Below are 21,423 nucleotides of genomic sequence, written 5' to 3'. Positions count from 1 at the left end.
CACAGTGACAGTTTGCTGAAGCGGACAAATACCATCCCGAGAGAGTTGAAACCCCAAGTACATGATAGATGCCTGAAAAAATTTTGATTTCTGAAGATTACACTTAAGACCGGCAGTCTGTAAGACATGAAAAAATGTGCGGAGATTTTGAAGATGTTTGTCAGTGGTGGAGCTAGTGACAACAATGTCGTCCTGGTAATTTATACACCCAGGGACAGTGAGCAATAATTGTTCCAAGAATTGCTGAAAGAGAGCAGGGGCACTGGCAACCCCAAATGGCAATCGTTGGTATTGACAGAGGCCGAAAGGCATGTTAAGGACCAGAAACTGCCGGGAAGCAACGTCGAGAGGAAGTTGATGATAAGCTTCTGACAGATCAAGTTTAGAAAAATACTGGCCTCCAGCAAGTTTAGTGAACAATTCTTCAGGTCAAGGCATAGAGTATTTGAGCATTTACAGTGGCTTTGAAATCGCCACAGAGACGAATATCACCATTTGTCTTAGCAACGACAATGACAGGAGAGGACCACTCACTGGAAGTGACAGGAAGCAAGACCCCTGAAGCAGTGAGATGATCCAGCTCCCATTTGACCTGATCACAAAGGGCCACAGGAATGGACCAAGCCTGAAAAAACTTAGGCCGAGCAGTGGGTTTGAGCATGATATGAGCTTCAAAGTCGTTTGCACGGTCTAACCTGGGAGAAAAAAGGGACAAAAATGTCGTCGACAAGGAATCCAATTGAGCATAAGGAATAGCATCAGAGATGATATTGACAGTCATCTATGGAGAACCCAAAAATGTGAAAGGCATTGAAACCATAAAGATTCTCCGCTTTACTATGGTTGACCACAAATATGGGAACAGTGCAAACGACAGATTTGTAAGATACCTCAGCATCAAATTGTCCCAAGAGGGAAATCTTCTGTTTATTGTAAGTCCGTAATTGCCTAATGACAGGTGTCAGGATTGGAGAACCCAACTGAAGATACGTCTGAGAATTGATGATAGTGGCAGCAGAGCCAGTATCCACCTGCATGCGAACATCTCGACCAAGTATTTGGAAATTGAGGAATAACTTCCCCGAAAGGGAAGAAGTACTATTGACAAACAACACAGAATCAGAATCAGTGTCATGTTCAGGAACATCATGTATGCGGTCGGATTTGCAAACAGATGACACATGACCATTTTTATTGCGTTTGTGACACACGGCCCAACATTGTGGACAATCTTCTCGTGAATGTTTCGTAAAACACCGTGGACATGAAGGAAGTTGCCTTGGGTTTTGCTGCAGTTTCTTAGAGGTTTGTTTATGGTCAGGCCGAGGCTGTGCTTGGGAGTGTACTGCAGCCATGTCGGCTGGCGGGGACACGCTACATGCTTCGTCAACATCGCACAGAGGTTGTATTTTCCCCAACGTCACCCCATGCCTCTATTTACGCTCCAGTGGCGCGAGAAATTTTAAAAGACTGAGCAATGGATAGGACTTCATCTAGAGTCGGATTTGCCAACTGAAGGGCACGTTGCCTAACTTCTTTGTCGGGCGCCGATTGGATAATAGCATCCCGTACCATGGAATCGGCGTAGAATTCTTTGTGAACTTCAGTAACAAATTGACACTTTCTACTGAGGCCATGAAGTTCAGCAGTCCAAGCGTGATAGGATTGATTCGGTTGTTTTTGACAATGATAAAAGGCAAGACGAGAGGCTACCACATGCGTTTGCTTTTGAAAATAGATGGACAGAAGTGAGCACATTTCAGCAAAGGACAAATATGCAGGATCTTTCAAAGGAGCCAATTGCGACAACAACTGATACATTTGAGGTGAAATCCATGAAAGGAACAGACACTTACATGTTTGTTCGTCCATGTCATGAAATGCCAAGAAGTGCTGTCGAAGACGTTTTTCGTAATCAGACCAGTCTTCCGCTGTCTCGTCGTAAGGAGGAAAAGTAGTTAGAGACAACAATGAGAGATGCTCCGCATGTGATGCCATGATGAAATCATGAATTGCATTCGTGAGAAACGTTTGCTGTTCTATGAGACCTTGCAATAGTTGCTCTAAAGTAGCCATGGAAACATGTGGGTCAATGATGGAAAAGAAAAATCACTACCTCATCGCCAATTGTAATAACTTCAAGTTGAACAAATATATTTCAAGGAAGACGCAATACATGAAAGTCACAGATCAAGTAAACAGAGTAAGACGTGTGTACACTTTAACAGTCAAATCATAACTGAGTCCAAGTCTAGCAGCCTCTGGCTGGCTGGCCGCTTAGGTGGCGCTGCTGCTGTATGACTGGCAGACAGCGCCGCATGTAGAGGACACGCGTAACTGCATGGCAGCACTGTGAAAGATTGGCGAGTCACAACAGTTCAACTGCATTGACCTCTGTGAATCCACTTGAAGCAAACTGCTCAGTAATACATTATTGCACCGTTTCACGAACTTCAATGTAAACAGCTTTGTAGTATTCCTTCGGGGTTTTGAAAGTGTGCAGTGAGCTGGCTTCATTGTTTTCATACTGCTTTGATATACTTCGATTCCAAGGAAGTGAAGGATCATCAACTTGTGAAGGTTTTTCTTTTAAACACAATTCCCAAAAGTGTTAAAAACTATTACGCCTTCCATTCAATATACAAATCAAGCCCTCATATATTTTTTCCAGATCAGCAACACTTAGATGAGGGCATTGAATTTTTTCATTGACATTCTCTACATGGGTTCATTGCATGGCAAGATGTAAAAAGAAATAATACTTGAATTGTAACATTCACTCAAGGTAGCCTGCACATTTGTAACCTGCCTCTGTTTTGTCCCCTGCAGAAAATGTTTTGAAAAAGCTGTAGAAGACTGTCTACAAATGCTAAGTTTAAACAGTGAGCGGTGTGGTGCACATAACGTGCTTTTGGTTGTATATCCAAAACTAACTTTTTTAGTCCTTTGAACTTACCTCTCATATCTGAGGCACCATCATAGCACTGTCCTCTTGTTATCCACTGACAAATCAAGATGAGCAAAATCGTCTTTTTAAATACTAAACAGAGTTTGTGAGTCAGTGTTTGGGGTCTCATATAAACCAATAAAGTCTTCATTGATGATGAAGGAATCATGGACAGTATGAATACAAAATGACACTTGTTCATGAATCGAAGAATCACTTTTTTCATCAACCATAATAGAAAAATGTTCAGTCTTCTTGACTGAAGCCAATACCTTTCTTAACACAGAGTTTTCTAGTAGATCAATTATATTGTGGGATGTCCACTTATACAATGAACTCTCTAACCAATCTTTAAACTCAGGTAAGTCATTCTTTCAGAGTTCCAACAATTGAAAAAAAAGAAATTGAGTTTACATCTATGTGCCCTCTAATTGCTAGTCCTTGACAGCATAGAAATTGCACAGTAGTAAAAATTGTCTCAAGAGCGAAACAGCCTTTCTTCATATCACTATCTAAGTGTTCATTCAATTGGGAGGCCACACTTCGGTTAATGACAGAATTTAGTTTCAGAACACCTGCTTTATGTGTAAACCTATTTTCATGAATACAGATTTTTCCAAAGCCTTTTTCCAGTTAGAAAACCATATGGACGTAAATGAATCTATTTTTTTTTTTTTTGAAGAAAATTGTAATAGATTTTTAGCATCTGCCTCTTTGCAGTTTTTGAAAAAACTTTTTTGGTAGATGCTTCATATTCTAGCCATGTATATTTGATCAACCAAGACTTCTGACATGGTCTTCCCTTACCAGATTGTCCAGGTTTCAGCTGTGAACGGTTCTCGCTGAAGACAACAAAGCAATTGATGACACAATAATTGTTGGAGGTTGGCTTGCAGTATCATCAACTTCGAAATGTGCCTTTTTGGCAACAAACTGATCCACTGCAAACTTAATTCACAATACACTAAGAGACTAAAGTAAACAAATAAAATATAGTCATATAAAATAGTCCACTAGACGCTAAAATCAGAAAACTAAACACGTCTGCAGCATGCACTGAACAAAACTATCCACACTGAATGACTGCAACAACACGGTGAGCTTTATGTAGCATCAGCGTCATAATGTCTCAAAGCGTCAAGGCGACGCGAGGTGAAAGGTTCCAGGCACTTCTGCTCCAGTCCTTTTGATGTCGCTGTGGCTGCAGCACTGGCCTGCTGGGAACCAGACTTTACCCAAAGGTTCACACACTGGGACAAATTCTACGTGTGCCCGCAGCACCATAACAGTATCATGATTCACATCACTTGTTTTCAGTTAACCTGCTTACTACCTTGATAATTATTTGTTTTACCTCATTACTGGATGCATTTTAAAAGGTAACTATCATCAAACAAGGAAAATAAAAAATTCCAACTTAATTTTGTGAGTTTAAAAAGCATAATATAACTAATAACTTTCTTAAAGCGAATTTTTGAGGGGGCTCAGGCCTCCTCAGGCAACATAGAGTCGGCGCCTGTGCCAATGCATGAATACAGTAAGCAGATTTAGAAGGATGTGGGTTACAATAGTTACTCAGAGATGAAGAAGCTTGCCCAGGATAGAATATTATGGAGAGCTGCATCAAACCAGTCTAGGACTGAAGACTACAACAATGACAACAATTAAATGAAATGATCATATGGCATTATTGGTCAGGAGACTTCTTCTGGTGTTGTTTGGCTGTCTGGTGTGAGTCATTCTGTTTGATGCCAATTCGATGACTTGCGTCTCAATGAAGATGAGATGAAGTGATGTGGGCAACACAAACATCCAGTCCCTCAAATGAAACAAATCTCTGACATAACCAGGAATTGAATATCAGCTTAATGACTAAATAATACCTTATATCCTGTAATATACATGTAATTAAAGAATATAAAGCAGATGTTGTATGGCATTTAATGATAAAATCTGTTTATCATTTTGTTATATTAAATATCTGTATGGATAATTATGTATCACTCAAGAACTGTATGTATTACATTTGCTATTAGGCAGTAAATGGGAATGAAACTCATTACTCATTGTAAAGTGCCATGTGATTCCTACAAATACTATGTTGCTCTTGTTGCTACAATCACTGTTTTTTGTATTCAACATACTTGCCTACATTTATGGATCTATGAAATATGGGTACCATAACAAAAATATAAAAATTAAACCTTGAATCAAATGAAGAAGCAAAAATGGCAGTGCTCTTCTTTAAGGACCATCATGGAATTTGCTTCCAACAATTTGGGGAAACAATAGAAAAACGGTCAGAATTGCTCAATGGGGATGCAGCTCATGCTTCTCTTGCATAAGAGTCCAGTGTCTTATACATGATGCTACATCAACTGGGTACACTGGAAATGACTGAGCTTGTTACTAACAGGACTTTTCAAACCTGTACAAAATACACATAGCTGACTGGATGGTCCAGTTACTTTTACTCATTTCAACAGATATTCAAAGTTTTAAGACATGAAATCATAAGACCAGGAAAAGAAATTCTTGAAGTGGCCAGCTTCAAAATTCATTATTATTTCCCCTATGTTTGTATGAAGGCTAAAGTAAATATTTTGGAACAAATTTTTCTAGAAACACTTTCCTCCTAAGGAGCTAAATTCGACGGCCGCTGTGACCGAGCAGTTCTAGGTACTTCAGTCCAGAATTGCGCTGCTGCTATGGTCGCAGGTTCGAATCCTGTCTCAGGCATGGATGTGTGTGATGTTCTTAGGTTTGTTGGATTTAAGTATTTCTAAGTCTACGGGACTCACGACCTCAGATGTTAAGTCCCATGGTGCTTAGAGCCATTTGAACCATTTTTGAGCTAAATTCACCAACAGTAATCAACACTTTCTACCCTTAATCTCTTGATAGAATTATGTGTAATTTGTGAAGCTGCCACAGCGACATGAAATAGATAATCAGTTTCTAAGTAAAATGATTTTTACAGGTAATATATTTCACACATAAATACTGATTTTCAATTTTTGAAATCTGACAGTTTACACGTGAGAAAACAGTATAGCGTATTGTACAAGGGGAAATGGGAATGACAAGTGAGTAATATACAGTTTTTGAATCATCAGGTGAAAGCAGAAATTTTTTCATACCTGAGACTTCCATTTAGGCTCTCAATTCTGTTCCGTCCAATATGTAGATGGCGAAGAATGTAAGGTATGCAGTTCTTTTCCAGTTTTGAAATCATATTTCCTGGAAGAAATAGATGCTGAAGCTCTGGAACACTCTGAAAAAAAAAATTAGTACTGGTGTATTACATTTCACTTCACTCCAGTTGGTCATGCAAAGAGTACAATCTTGAGAAAACAATGTTACTGCAGTATTCTGTAAGAAGCAAAAAGGTTTAATATAGTGACTGCAGATTGAAAGGCACAATCAATCTTTCATGTGTTGTCAAGTAACAATATCTATGAAGAGTAGAAAATGAACAAAAAACAAATTATTAATCATTAAGACAAACAGTATTTTATCAGTAGTCATTTCAGTATTGCTGAACTCCAAGACAAAATCTATTGTGTTCATCATTATGACTTACAGCACACATAATTTCCTCTGTTTCCAAGACAAACTTGGAAATTACTATGAAGACAAAACTAAAATTGGCATTGGTGACAATGCCAAATTTTATAAGACTGAGTGCAGTGAAACCAAAATCTGTGTTCTCCAGAAAACAAAAAGCTAATTCCATACACAAAGATCAGTAGTTACAAAAATAACTGCCAAGCTAGTCAGATAATTTATGAAATGAAATGAACATTCCACTTCATAGCAAGTAAAACATAGCAGAATGTGCAAGCAACTGACTAAGTGAGAAGAACTTCTTGAGTTTTCATCAAAAAATTCATTGACTAGTCTTACACACTTTCTGAAGAACACAAAAATAACATAAATATGTAGTTAGATTGGTACCTGCATGTGGGATGGGTCATAATGTGAAGTCTTGTTAGAGGAACAAGTCAGTTTGCAAAAATAATTCATAGTTTTTTAGTAAAGAATATGGTAACCTCCTAATCATTTGCATGATTGTAAAGCTACTTCTTTACACACACACACACACACACACACACACACACACACACCTCCTAATCATCTGCATGATTGTAAAGCTACTTCTTCACACACACACACACACACACACACACACACACACACACACACACACACACACACAGTATCTCTGAGATGAAAGTGTCCCAACATTAATAATACATGCATTCAATCATAGATAAATGTCATAGTATTTAAAATAAGAAAATGATTTTAAAAATTACAACATGAAAGAAATAAGGTCACCCTGCACCTCTACGCATATCTGTGCTAATGACTCACTCTACACACAGCTGTAGTATTGACTATTTAAATATCTTGCCTAATGTTTTCCTTCTACTACAAAATTATTACACTCACATTCCAGTGTCTAACAGAAAACTGAGAAGTCTAGTTTTAAAATAAAATCAAAAACATATTTTATTAGTCAATATTTGAACAAGTTATCTAACTATCTAGATTCTATGATTGAACATGTCTGCTAGCTGCATGAAAGGTAGACATGCACAATGTAAACAGGTCTGATAAATATCAGTGTGGTCATGTAATTATAAAGCTAGACAGGGGATAAGCAGAGGATACTTAATGCAAATAAAGGAGCACCAGGGCTGTCCAAAGAAGAAACTTTCTTTTTAATTTTACCATAGTTTATACAGTAGGAAAGTTCTGGTAGAATGCAAATAATTTAGGAGCGAAGGAGGCCACTCATCAAATAACAGAAGCATTGAGGCATTGGCAGGCACACACAAAAGGGCAAGAAAGCTTGCTAGCTTTTGAAACAAATTGTCTGTCAAGTTATGGTACAAACACACACATCTACAAGAATATACAATTGTCTGTATATTGTGCCAGCTGGAAACACAATGTGTCTAACTGGCACCATGTAGGGCTGTGTGTGCGTGCGCGCATGTGTGTGTGTGTGTGTGTGTGTGTGTGTGTGTGTGTGTGTGTGTGTATGTTGAGTTTATCCATATCCATAGACCTTTTCCTTTATTTTAATTCATGAATGAATGAGTAAGTTAAGGAACAATTGTTGCTGTAAGTAACCTCTAAGCTTAGAGTAAGGTGATAATTGTTATTCAAAAATATGTAATTGATAAGCATAGCTGATAAACAAAACCTGCACAATTAACTGGCAGGGCAACTGATTTTTGAAGCGGCATCTATTATGTTAATAGTATTAGATTCCATCACAAATTTTCAATTCACAAACAGAATGTAATTAATGAAAATGAACTGTTGATAAAGCACACTGCAGTATTTTCTTCTTCATAATTTGCTGAAATGGCACAATGAAGAAATACAAAAGCCTTTAACATTTTTTAAACAGCGAAAAAGAATCAATAGCTTTCATTTTTAATTGGACAATCATTGAAAATATATATAGTATCCGTATGCAACCTAAACTCTATTTATATAATAGAGGGAAACATTCCACGTGGGAAAAATATATTTAAAAAGAAAGATGATGAGACTTACCAAACAAAAGCGCTGGCAGGTCGATAGACACACAAACAAACACAAACATACACACAAAATCTAGCTTTCGCAACCAACGGTTGCCTCGTCAGGAAAGAGGGAAGGAGAAGGAAAGACAAAAGGATATGGGTTTTAAGGGAGAGGGTAAGGAGTCATTCCAATCCCGGGAGCGGAAAGACTTACCTTAGGGGGAAAAAAGGACAGGTATACACTCGCACACACACACATATCCATCCACACATACAAGACACAAGCAGACATTTGTAAAGGCAAAGAGTTTGTCAAACTCTTTGCCTTTACAAATGTCTGCTTGTGTCTTGTATGTGTGGATGGATATGTGTGTGTGTGCGAGTGTATACCTGTCCTTTTTTCCCCCTAAGGTAAGTCTTTCCGCTCCCGGGATTGGAATGACTCCTTACCCTCTCCCTTAAAACCCATATCCTTTTGTCTTTCCTTCTCCTTCCCTCTTTCCTGACGAGGCAACCGTTGGTTGCGAAAGCTAGATTTTGTGTGTATGTTTGTGTTTGTTTGTGTGTCTATCGACCTGCCAGCGCTTTTGTTTGCTAAACTCTATTTAGTTACTTTATTTCTTTCCCCTTACTCCTGTATGCTTATCAATCATTTCACACACTTCCACCAGTCCAGCTGATCTCCTTTCATCTTTGGTTCTACAAAGTACTTTTAAATTTTTCCTAAAATTGCACCTTGGAAACAATGAAAATTAATTATGGAAAATCATTGCAGTTAACTTACCTTAAAATCATTTTCTAATACAGTACTGATTTTGCTTCGGCCCATATCAAGTGTTTTCACATGTGGCATACGTTTTAGCACATATTGTGGAATTTCAGGCAATGCATTGTCAGCCAGACTCAGAAATTCAACCCACTCAAGCCCATGGAAAGCTTCATCATTTAGTAAGCTGAAACAGAAAATGTAATTATTTGGCTGTAATTAGACTGGTAAATCTCTTTTTTAATGACAAAATGGCTCAGAAGGACTAATACATCAGCCAATAAATCTATAATGATTAAACTGAATATTAGGATTTCAGTTGAGTTTGGTGGCAAGATCGCAATGTCAGAGATCTGTGTTGATTGCTGTACATAAGATACCATTCTCTAAAGGTTCTAAAACCACATTTTTTTACATAAATGATTGATTGATTGATTTCTTTATTAATCCATGTAACAATTTACATTGTGTGGAAATGAAGTGATCCATTTCAAGACATACCGTACCAGGCCACAAATACCAAATTTTATAGTTAACACAAAAAACTTATAATATCTCAAAGAATTGTTGGTTACCCAGTCACTTCTATGCTTGTATAAGAATTCTGTAATGAATAAAAACTTCATAAGCCAGATGTTAAGGGGCAAGTCATCCTCTTGCCTATTGTGGACAACAGACAAGCAGCAAATATCTACCAGCTCATGAATTAGATGCAACTGAACCACAGTTCATGTATACTTTTAAAAATACTGTTTAACTTTTAATTCCTATATCAGTGTAATGAAAATGGTGAAGTAATTTAAGGATGGATTTGCAATTCCAAACCTTTTAGCGAGAGATACACTAGTTACAAGGAATGAATGGGAAGTAACAATGGACTGACAGTGCACGAACAAATTTCAGTGTATTCTTAATAACTTGCTATGAGAACTTGAGATGTCAGCCAACAGACAAGGTTGGCCTGTACGCTTTTGTGCTGTACATGTCCCTTCACATTTCCACTTCACTATCACATCAGAAACAGTGGACCTATGGATGTTTAGGAATGTGGAAATCTCACATACAGATGTATAAAACAAGACACACCCAATCACCTGACCACATTCGAGGTCTGTGAGCTCCGCGGAGTGCCCCATTCTGCTGTCTTACAATGTCTAATGACTGCTGAGGTCGCTGATACAGAGTACCTGACAGAAGGTGGCAGCACAATGCACCTAATATGAAAAACATGTGTTTTGGGGGGTGTCCGGATACTTTTGATCACATAGTGAGTTGGCTGCTAGGCTGAATCAAAACTGACTGTGGAATTATTTTTCTAGAGTTTGCGGCCTTGGTGCAGTCTAAAACAATTCCACAGAGGTCAAAGGAAGAAATAGGTTGCTTCTTACAATACTCACTGGAAACAGGAATGCTATTCCTTTTTCTGAAGGTACTATAATTGCTGAGGACAGAATTCAGTCAATTATCTCTGCTTCGGTTAACGTTATCACAACAGCAGAAGACTGTGCTCTATATAAAACGCTTTCCCTTTTTTATCCATGATGTGAAATGCTGTGACAAAATAGCCTGAACATTATTGCTAACAGACTTACGTTCCATTCTATACTTCTGTAAGACGTAGGACAGCCATTAGTCTTCATTGTCAATAGTTGTTTTCTGAGGTTCTCATGTAGCTGAGTCTGGATTAGATTTAATATTTCCGGAAACGATAAAAAATAACGTCCCGTGTGTTAGTGGCAATCTTGTAGCAGTGAGTGACAGTACAATTATGCTTGCTTTCCTTACTTCTCCGGCAAGTCAGTTTTCAGTAGAAAAGCAGCAACAACAATCAAACCACAGCACTAATCGCACACAAAACCATTGCTACTTCGAGACTGCAGCTAGCGACAGTGTCCGGTCTACGGTCATGTCTCCCCAGTGACACAGCAAGCATCCCTTGCTGAAAGCCGGGGAATACACCAACCTCTCATCGTACCAACCGATCCTAGGGAGTAGCAGAAGAAGCATCTGGAGGTGCAAGTAAATTCCACATTCCCCTCTACCTTTCTTGCTTGCTTCCTCCACAGCGCTCCTAGTTACAGTACGAAATCAGTAGAAGAAGCAAGGCAGTTAATGGAAGAGGCCTTAACCCACACCATTTGATACAATTGAAATTCCACCCACCTCTCCTTGTGAAATTAGGAAGATAATAAACTCTCTTAAGAATAAAAGCTCACATAGAATTGATGGCATTTCCAGCAGGATAATAAAAGCTTGTTCCCAAGAAATAAGTGGGATTCTTAGCCAAATATGTAATAGCTTTCTGAAGCAGGGGATTTTCCCAGACAGACTGAAGTATGCCACTGTTAAACCACTGCATAAAAAATGGGATACGTCTGACGTCAACAACTACCGCCCAATCTCTCTTCTGACTGCCTTATCCAAAATTCATGAAAAAGTAATGTAACTGTAGAGTAGCTTCACACCTTTGTAAAAATAAAGTTTTAACAAAATGTCAGTTTGGTTTCCAGAAAGGTTTTACAACGGAAAATGCTTTATATACTTTCACTAGTGTAATATTAAATGCTCTGAGTAACCGGAAGTCACCCGTTGGGATTTTTTGTGATCTCTCAAAGGCTTTTGATTGTGAAAATCATGGAATACTGCTAAATAAGCTCAAGTACTGTGGTATGAATGGGACAGCACTCAAATGGTTTAAATCGTACCTAACTGGAAGAGTGCAGAAAGTTGAAATAAGCAGTTCACATAATGTGCAAAAAACTGGTGATTTCTCAAACTGAGGAACAATCAAGAATGGGGTGCCACAAGGTTCAGTCTTGGATCCTCTGCTGTTCTTAATGTATATTAATGACTTGCCATTCTATATTCACGAAGATGCAAAGCTGGTACTTTTTGCCGATGATACAAGTATAGCTATCTCACCCAACAGACAAGAATTAATTGGTGAAATTGTAAATGATGTTTTTCAGTTAAGTGGTTCCCTGCAAATGGGCTCTCGTTAAACTTTGACAAAACACAGCATATACAGTTCCACACAGTAAATGGAATGACACCATTAATAAATATAGACTTCGATCAGAAATCGGTAGCTAAGGCAGAATATTTAAAATTTCTAGGTGTATGCATTGATGAGGGGTTGAACTGGAAAAAACACACTGAGGATCTGCTGAAACGTTTGAGTTCAGCTACTTATGCTATTAGGGTCATTGCAAAATTTGCAAAATTAGCTTACCACGCCTATTTTCATTCTCTGCTTTCGTATGGCATCATATTCTGGGGTAACTCCTCATTGAGTAAAAGAGTGTTCATTGCACAAAAGCGTGTAATCAGAATAATTGCTGGAGCTCATCCAAGATCAGCCAGCAGACACTTATTTAAAGAGCTACAGATCTTCACTGTAGCCTCACAATATATATATTCACTTATGTAATTTGTTATTAACAATCCGAACGAATTTAAAAGTAATAGCAGTGTACATGGCTACAACACTAGGAGAAAGGATGATCTTCACCATTCAAGGTTAAATCTAACTCTGGCTCAGAAGGAGATAAGTTATGCTGCCACAAAAGTCCTTGGTCACTTACCTAATAGCAGCAAAAGTCTGACAGATAGCCATATAGCCCTTAAAAGGAAATTAAAAGAATTTCTTAATGGCAACTCCTTCTACCCATTAGATGAATTTTTGGATATAGTAAGTGGGTAATTTCCCCAACTCCCACAAAAAATTAAAAATATTAAGTGTCATGTAATATTTTGTGTAATGTAATATCTTGTATAGACACCTTTTATTAACCTGACACGTTCCACATCATTACGAAGTGTTGTATTCACGATCTAGAAGATTGAAACGAGGGTGTAGGAGAACTCATGTACATCTCCCCATTAACTGTTACCCTATCTTCTTTCTTGTTTCTTTTTCAGTCACTTTTTTGCACCCCTTATGTGCCCTTGGGTATGGCCTATATCGGTACCTTCTCATTACAGCGTGGGCGCATCTGAAGAAATTTACAAACTCTCTTCCTTGCCGAATTGAAGTCACTATCAATGCTAGGACGGAGTTACACGGTATTAGTCCCTGGGCATAACTAATTTGAGTAATAAGTAGTTTTATGATGTGTGTATCGAACACTTTCTGTTTTCTGTATGAGCAGGTCTCGGACGCCGAGTTTGATGGCCTTGCCGCAGTGGTAACACTGGTTCCCATCACATCACCGAAGTTAAGCGCTGTCCAGCTGGGATAGCATCTGGATGGGTGACCATCTGTCGAGCGCTGTTGCCAAGCGGGGTGCACTCAATCCTTGTGAGACAAACTGTGGTGCTACTTGATTGAGACATAGTGGCTCCAGTCTCGGAAACTGACATACGGCCAGGTGAGAGATGTGCTGACTGCATGCCCCTCATTATCCGCATCCAGTGATGCCTGTGTGCTGAGGATGACACTGCGGCTAGTCAGTACCGTTGGGCCTTCCAAGGGCTGTTGGGATGAAGCTTAGTTTTTAGATTTTTTTATGACAGTACGGGAAGTTGACCATAGGTCCAAATTTTGTCCAACAGATGGACCTGATGATGGTGCAGTGTGTCACTGAAACTGGTTGCAGTTGAATAAAGAAATTAAAACACACGGCACAGTTGTTTCCATTAACCCTCGTAAATTCTTGTCCAGTAGGTTTACAACATTTAGATCTTGTTTTGCAAAGGTAGAGTGCTTGAAGCAAGTCAGACCGACCGCAGTAGAAACAATGTTGAACGCGCTATAATGAATCTGATGGTTCTCTCAACAGTTCAGAGATACAGAAAAGGTACTTACATCACGAGCCAGCAAAGGTCGATCAAGACGTGTCTTTTATGATCGTCCAGTGTATAGAGTTGGCAAATTTTCATTTTCAACATCAGTTTTTCATTAACCGCTTTAGCAGCTTTATTTTAAACGAAATAGCTATTTATTTTCTTTGGGATTTTTCTATTCACTACTGCTGCGATAACTTTACATTACTCTATTTAATAACGAAAAATACGAAACAGTTTTGACACAAGCTTTGCAGACTTCGACATACTCACCATCGTATTTGAAAGCTGACCGAACTATTTTGACTGTGGCAGCACCCAATGGCCAGAGAACTTTCTAATGACTGAGAAATAGCCAAGAAACGAGAAACCAAGAAATGCAGGTAGCACAAGAGCAGTTGTGGCTGTTGTATAAAAGCACAAGAGCATTTGAAGACCCTAACTTTCGACACCTTGCCGATTTATTGGTTATTTTTCTTTAAATGCTGTTAAATGCAACATAGATTTGCAGTTTGAAAGATGCGGCATTTAAATTCGTTGCTCTACTGTTCCTCTGGAGTCCGTGAAACTTAGCGTCAGGGTTGCGAGTACACCTTCAGTTGTGCACATTTTAAGGACCTTCTGCGCATGTGCAACTCGCCTTGCCGTACGGGACAAATACATACGGATTTGATAAACAATGTGCACGGTTCACGATGTGCACAGCCAGTACTTGCCACTGAACCAGAAGTTTACAGTGCCACCAGGTGGTAGCACACTGCAGCAAACTTTTATCCCTGTTCGCTCGGCATAAATCCTGCTAGATGATAGCACATTCCTCAGATATGCTAATTAACTCACTATCGTATACTGTAGTAAAGTTAAATCGGACGTCAGTATATGTTAAAGCTGTGCCAACAGTAAACCTACTTTGAGGATTTTTAATGAGATGTAGTATATTAAGTTATGAATTTTATCATACAGTAATCCTTTTGAGGTGCTGAGAATCGTAGGGGCCTAAAGCACATCAACGTCGATTGAGACTGCAGCATTTATTCACACTTATGAAACCTGCTGATCTTGTGGTGAGTCAGGTTTATCTGTGCTGTAGGTGCACACTGCGTATATGAAAATTCATAAAAAAGCTGTATCACTGGTTTCTCTTATATTCATTTAAATGTGGAATCGACGGCGGTGTGCTTTAAGTCCTTATGGATCTCAACTCCTCATCTGTATTCTAGTCAAGTGATCCTGTTGGTAGACATTACTACCTGAGTTTAATCATTTCCACTAACAGCACTTTGCGCTTGGAGTTGGTTGTTTACCATGCGAAAATCGGCTTTCGTATGCAGTGTAAACACGAACTACGTTGAATCTATTTTAAATGCTAACAGGAAAGTAAAACTGTGAGGATGGGTCGTGAGTTGTGCTTGAATAGCTCAGTCGGTGCCGACACAGTGGCTCAGCGTGTTCAAAATAAAAAATAAAAAAATAATAATAAAAAAATAAAAAAAGAGGGCTGCGTGCTCTCTGTAATGAAAAAACTGAGTCAAAGAATCAACGATCAAATTGAACGGATGTCTTGTGACGCCCGCCCAGACCAAACGCAACGAACTATATCGAACAAAACGGTAAAAAAAAAGAAAAAAAAGTCGGTAGAGCACTTGCCACGTCAAGCAGCATTACAAGGATATGTTTTATGCTGTGCGTTACGCGCACGGCGACTGAGCGATAATATGGGATGACAACTTTATTGGCGCATTAACTTTGACAGCATTGTCCAGCAAGCCAGCTGGTCCATTACACTGCCGTGATGTGAGCAGTTGAAATTCAGACGTAAAAAGGGAGGTCCAGAAAAATAATATAGCTTCCAATGTCATTTAATTTTCCAAGAGAGTGAAATAATATTGACAAAACTCCAGCAACACCATATGCTTCTTAATAGTGGCAAAACTCCAGCAACACCGCACGCTTCTTAATAGTGGCAAAACTCCAGCAACACCGTACGCTTCTTAGGGACCAGACGGAAAGCATAAGATTCTCTCTCTTGTAGTTTATATAGTATAATAAACAAAAGTGACAAAAATTCCTAACATAAACATAGTGTAATTTTTCTGAGCGAGCTATGTGCGTCGCAAAAGCACATTGCAGGGATTTCACCGTACAGTTAAATATTGTAGACACTGAAGGTATAAGGTAATTTATCAGAGAAACTAAAGCACCATTCATCAGGATGTCTATAGATAAGGGAAAGAACTACTCAAAAGGTTTATGGTCGTTCATTAATGAAGAGAGAGGAAAAGTAACAAATCGGGCATACCTACAACAGATTCAGAAGTGTCAAACCTAATAAAACAACTTAAAATTAAACATTCATCTGGCTTGGATGGTGTCACATCACATCTCATAAAGGAATGCAGAGAATATATATTAAAACCATTGACGCACATGCTGAATGCTGCGATAGAAGAAGGTATATTTCCAGATTCACTGAAAGTAAGTAATGTGAAGCCAATATTTAAGAAAGGGAACAGGGATGAATTAGGAAATTACAGGCCAATATCATTGATCTCAACATTTGCTAAAATCTATGAAATGATAATAAAGAATAGAATTGTAAGTTTTATAACAAAGTACAGTATACTGCATTCATCACAACATGGTTTCAGAGAAGGGAAGTCAACAAAAACAGCATCAACAGATATACTTGAGCACATTCTTAATTTACTTGACAGGCAACAAAAGACTTGTGGGATTTTTATGGACCTATCTAAGGCATTTGATTGTGTGAACGACTCAAAATTAATGATGAAATTATTTCAGTATGGAATTAGAGGAAAATGCTATGACATACTTAAATCATACATTACAAATAGGAAACAATGCACAGAAATCAGACATACTAGTGGGGGAAATATAACAAACTACAGATCAGAATTACAAGCAGTTAAACACGCAAGGGTCTGTGCTTGGGCCAATACTATTTATACTCTATGTAAATGACTTCCCTAGCTATATAAATCAGAAACTTATAATGTATGCTGGTGACACAACAATCATTTGCACAGCTGACACAAAGGAGGAGCTTGAGAAGGAAGCACTCCTGACTATCGAAAATGTAAATAAATATTTAACACAAAACAACCTGTTTATGAATCAGTCTAAAACAATGAATGTAGTATTTCAGACCAAGCATAGTGAAAATTATAATATACATGTTAATATAAATGGAAAGACTATTAAAGAAGTAACCAGCACAAATTTTCTAGGAACTATAATTGACAAACATTTGGCATGGGGGGAGCACATAGATGCACTGTGTAAAAAGATAAACAAACAGATCTTCATCATGCATAAAACAGCTAAGACTGTGGATGATAAAGTCCTCAGATCAATGTATTATGGACTTGTCTTCCCACATTTTTCTTATTCAGTTCATATATGGGGAAGTGCACAAGCTAGCTACCTAAAAAGAATATTCACAATTCAGAAAAGGGCAGTGAGATGCACTGCAAAAATACCACCAAGACAGACCTGTAGGCAAGCTTTTGTACACTATAATATTATGACAGTGTATTCACTGTACATATACCAAAGCATAATGGCGGTAAGGTCAAGTGATAAACACCTCCTAAATAAAGATGTACACAAACATGGTACAAGAGCAAATGAAAATTACTACATGATAAACAGAAATCTAAAACTGTCTATGACTGCCCCAGAAGAAGCAGGCAAAAGGTTTTTTAATAAACTCCCCAAAATCATTAAAAAAGAAACAGCCCTAAAATGTTTTAAAAATCATTTGAAACTATATCTCACAGAGAAATGTATATACAGTTTGAGTGAATACTAAGATAGTGTTTAAATATGTTGTATCATTACTGAAACGTACCTTTAAAAATTATCATTTCTGTATGTTGTTTGGATTTGTGTGTACATATAATGTGAAACATGTTACTTTGATCGTTTAACGAGCTTAAGTTAAACAAATTATGGTGTGTATATGTGGATTAGTAATTGTTCTCGGTGAGTAACTAAAAATACGGCAATCTGTTGAAAGAACAGGGACATATTGTGCTTTGAAACTAACTAGTGCACAATGCCCGCGACCAGTTCGGAAAATTTGAATTCTATTTACGAAATAAGTGAGGAAGCGTGGAATAAACCATGTTCCTGTAACAAAACTGCAAGAAAAGGCGTGTGTTGTGTAAAGTGTAACAGGAAATTCCATTACTCGTGTGTAAATTCAACGAATAGAGTGAAAAGCTGGAAATGCAGTGATTGTTTTCGTACTGACGGTGATGATATGGATGAAATCAAAACAGACCCGTTAGAAACGTGTGTGTGCGAAAAGTTACAGAATGAACTCAGAATAGTACGAAAGGAACTTAAGTATTCGAAAACAATTATATGTTTGCTAACAAACGAACTACAGAAGCGAGAATCAGGCAAGATAGAAATGTGCAAAAACTACAGATTTGATGCACCCAACATAAATCACGATTCACAACACAGTGTGCATACCACAACACAGAACGCAGTTCAAAAAGGGAATCAATCTATGGGTGCAGCAATGAAAATGCAAACCTTTGCTCCTGAGAGTCAGTCAGTGAATAGGAGACCCAAAATATTCGTTGCTTCAGATAGCCATGGCAGAGACTGTGCAAGAAACATTTTAAACTTAGCTTCAAATAAATATGATGTTGAAGGGAAGGTGATACCAGGTGCCCCCACTAGTGTAATACTAAAAAAAATGCAATGACCTCCATAAGTTGACAAGTGAAGATTTTGCATTTATCTGGGCAGGGGCTAACAATGTAACAAAGAATGAAACCAAGTTGGCAGTTCGTTCACTACATAAAGCCTTGTCAGCATTACAAAATACAAATACAAAAGTGATTGTAGTTGGTGTACCACATAGACATGACCTGCCTGAATGGTCTTGTGTAAACCAGGAAATTCAATCTGCAAACAGAAAACTAAAAAAAAAAAAAAAAAAAAACAGTGAAAGGCTTCCATAACACTTGTTTTATTGATACTCCTAGTAACAAGGAGCTTTATACAGCACATGGACAACACCTTAATGCAACTGGTAAAGAACTAATTGCCACAAGGATTTATGAATCAGTGGAAACAAACAGGAAAGTGTACAAAACAGCAATAGAACTTAAATGGAAGGATACTGAAGTCTCAGATAAAGAATCAGTGAGAATTGTTATTGACACAACTCCAGCACAAATAACAACAGAATCCTTAAAAGTGAACTCTGTTTGTGGGAAGAGGACAATTACTTACCCAAGAGGACAGTGCAAAAGTTTGAAGAAGCAGCAAATAAGGTGGCAGGAAAGAAGGCACCATATAAGAAGAGAGACCTTCTTGCAAAAAGAAGAACAGCAAATCAAGCTCAAGGGATGAGAATACCAACACGTGGAGTACGGCAGTCAACCCGAAAAAAGAAACCACAACCGAGGGACCAGGATTTTTGGTGGGATCAGCAGTGGTTTCACAGACGAAAGCAGTTAACAAAGTGAGTCATCAAGTGGATGAACAGGTATGTGACTATCATAGCACACATGATCACAGTGCATCAAGATTAAAGACATTAACGGAACCTACAACTTCAAATATAATGTCAAATTGCTCTCAGAGGAATACAGACAGAGACAAACTACTTATTTTTCTACAAGTTAACATACGTTGTATTAGAAATAAAATTTTAGAATTAGAACATTTATGTAACACTGAGCATGTAGATGTTATATGTGTATCTGAGCACTGGTTAACACAAGAACAAGTAAATATGTTCATTCCCCAAGGGTATGTTGTGGGAGACAGGATATGTAGAAAACAGAGAAAGAATGGTGGGGCGGGAATTTTTGTCAAAGAAGGAATAATGTTTTCCAGAATTGATGTATCTACATACTCCTCAGAGCTAGATGGGGAGTTTAGTTGAGTAAAACTAACGAATGAAAATATAGTAGTAGTTAATCTATATAGGTCGCCAGATGGTGATGTAAATTTGTTTATTGAAAAATGTGAATTAATAATTAAAAAAATATTGAAGAGTAAAACGAGAATTGCTATATGTGGTGATTTCAAAATAGAAATGGTAAACACACAGAGACCAGTTGCTAGGACATTTTTGAATATGCCAAGATCATTAGACATCTATTGTACAAATAACTGTGCCACACGTAAGAATGCCTGTATAGACAATATTATTGTGAATTTCCATAGGGAGGATTTTACAGTTAGACTTGCAGGAAGTGGACTTGCAGATCATGAGCCACTACTCCTTACCCTCTGTAAGAGGCAGCCAGTTAAAACTGAAGAATCTAAAGTAGTAGTCGTACGAAGACAGAAGGAAGAGTACATAAATAATTTTGTTGATAGATTAGGAAGTGATGATTGGGACTTTATATATAATTGTCAATCTGGAAAAAGGGAAGCTGAAATTAGCTTTGGTAACTTCTTTAGAAAGTACACAGATTTATGGTATTCTTGCTCACCAGTAAAAAAAATTAGATATCAGAATGAAATGAAAAAGAAAAGTCTGAACTGGTTCACACAAAAGCTAGTAGAAATTAGAGGAAACTTGCATATGCTGTACCAGATGCATAAACAAGCCTCTGACCAAGGGGCAGAACAGAGTGTGAACATTCATAGGTCATATCTGAAATGCAAAAAATACTATAAAGCTAAACTTCTTCCGGCAAAAAAGCAAGCAGTGGAGAACTATATAGAAAGAGCTCCCAATAAATGCAAGGCAGCCTGGCAAATAATAAAACAAGAGAATACACCGAACCACACAGAAACAGCTCTGCTTGATCCTGAAGAATTAAACGAGTACTTTTTAAACTCAGTTAAAGAAATAAGTAACAGTATCAAAGCAACAAATTCATCTGCAATGAACCTTGTGGAACACCACTGCCTGTTAACCTGGCATTTCAATGGAGGGCTGTTACACCTGCTGATGTTATAAAAGCTGTATCCAAATTTTCAGGTTCTAAAAGTATGGACTGTTATTGGTTATCAAATAACATAATTTAAAAGACAATACACTCAATCGCCAAACCATTAGCTTATATTTTTAATAAATGTGTAGAATTTGGAGTTTTTCCAGATGCACTCAAGGTATCAAAAGTTGTCCCAGTTTTTAAAAAAGGAGACAAACGTCTCCCCCAAAGCTACAGAACAGTCTCCATTGTTCCAATATTCTCAAAGGTATTTGAGGCGCTGACACACACACAAATAAGCAACTTCTTTGAAAAACACAATATCCTATGTAACAATCAGTTTGGCTTTCGAAAAGGGAAGAACACAACAGGGGCCATCTTGGAAATAATTGACCAAACCTTAACAGCTTTTGAAAATAATAACATGGTGTCATTGGTATTATGTGA

General features: G+C 37.9%; 1 protein-coding gene across 1 annotated transcript in view; it reads right to left on the bottom strand.

Moving 5' to 3' along the window:
* The window catches only part of LOC126088549 (leucine-rich repeat and death domain-containing protein 1), a 212,636-nt gene that overhangs the window by 65,245 nt on the left and 125,968 nt on the right, over window positions 1-21,423 (bottom strand). The window contains exons 2-3 of the mRNA XM_049906733.1: window positions 9,275-9,443; window positions 6,088-6,221 (exon numbers count right to left, since the gene is read on the bottom strand). Of these exons, the coding sequence (XP_049762690.1) occupies window positions 6,088-6,221; window positions 9,275-9,443 (303 nt within the window). The remainder of the gene's footprint in view (window positions 1-6,087; window positions 6,222-9,274; window positions 9,444-21,423) is intronic.

Source organism: Schistocerca cancellata, chromosome 1 (genome assembly GCF_023864275.1).
Source record: "Schistocerca cancellata isolate TAMUIC-IGC-003103 chromosome 1, iqSchCanc2.1, whole genome shotgun sequence".
In the NCBI taxonomy this organism is placed as follows: Eukaryota; Metazoa; Arthropoda; class Insecta; order Orthoptera; family Acrididae; genus Schistocerca; species Schistocerca cancellata.
The sequence above is the reverse complement of the archived record's forward strand: the minus strand, read 5'-3'. Positions and strand labels throughout refer to the sequence as shown.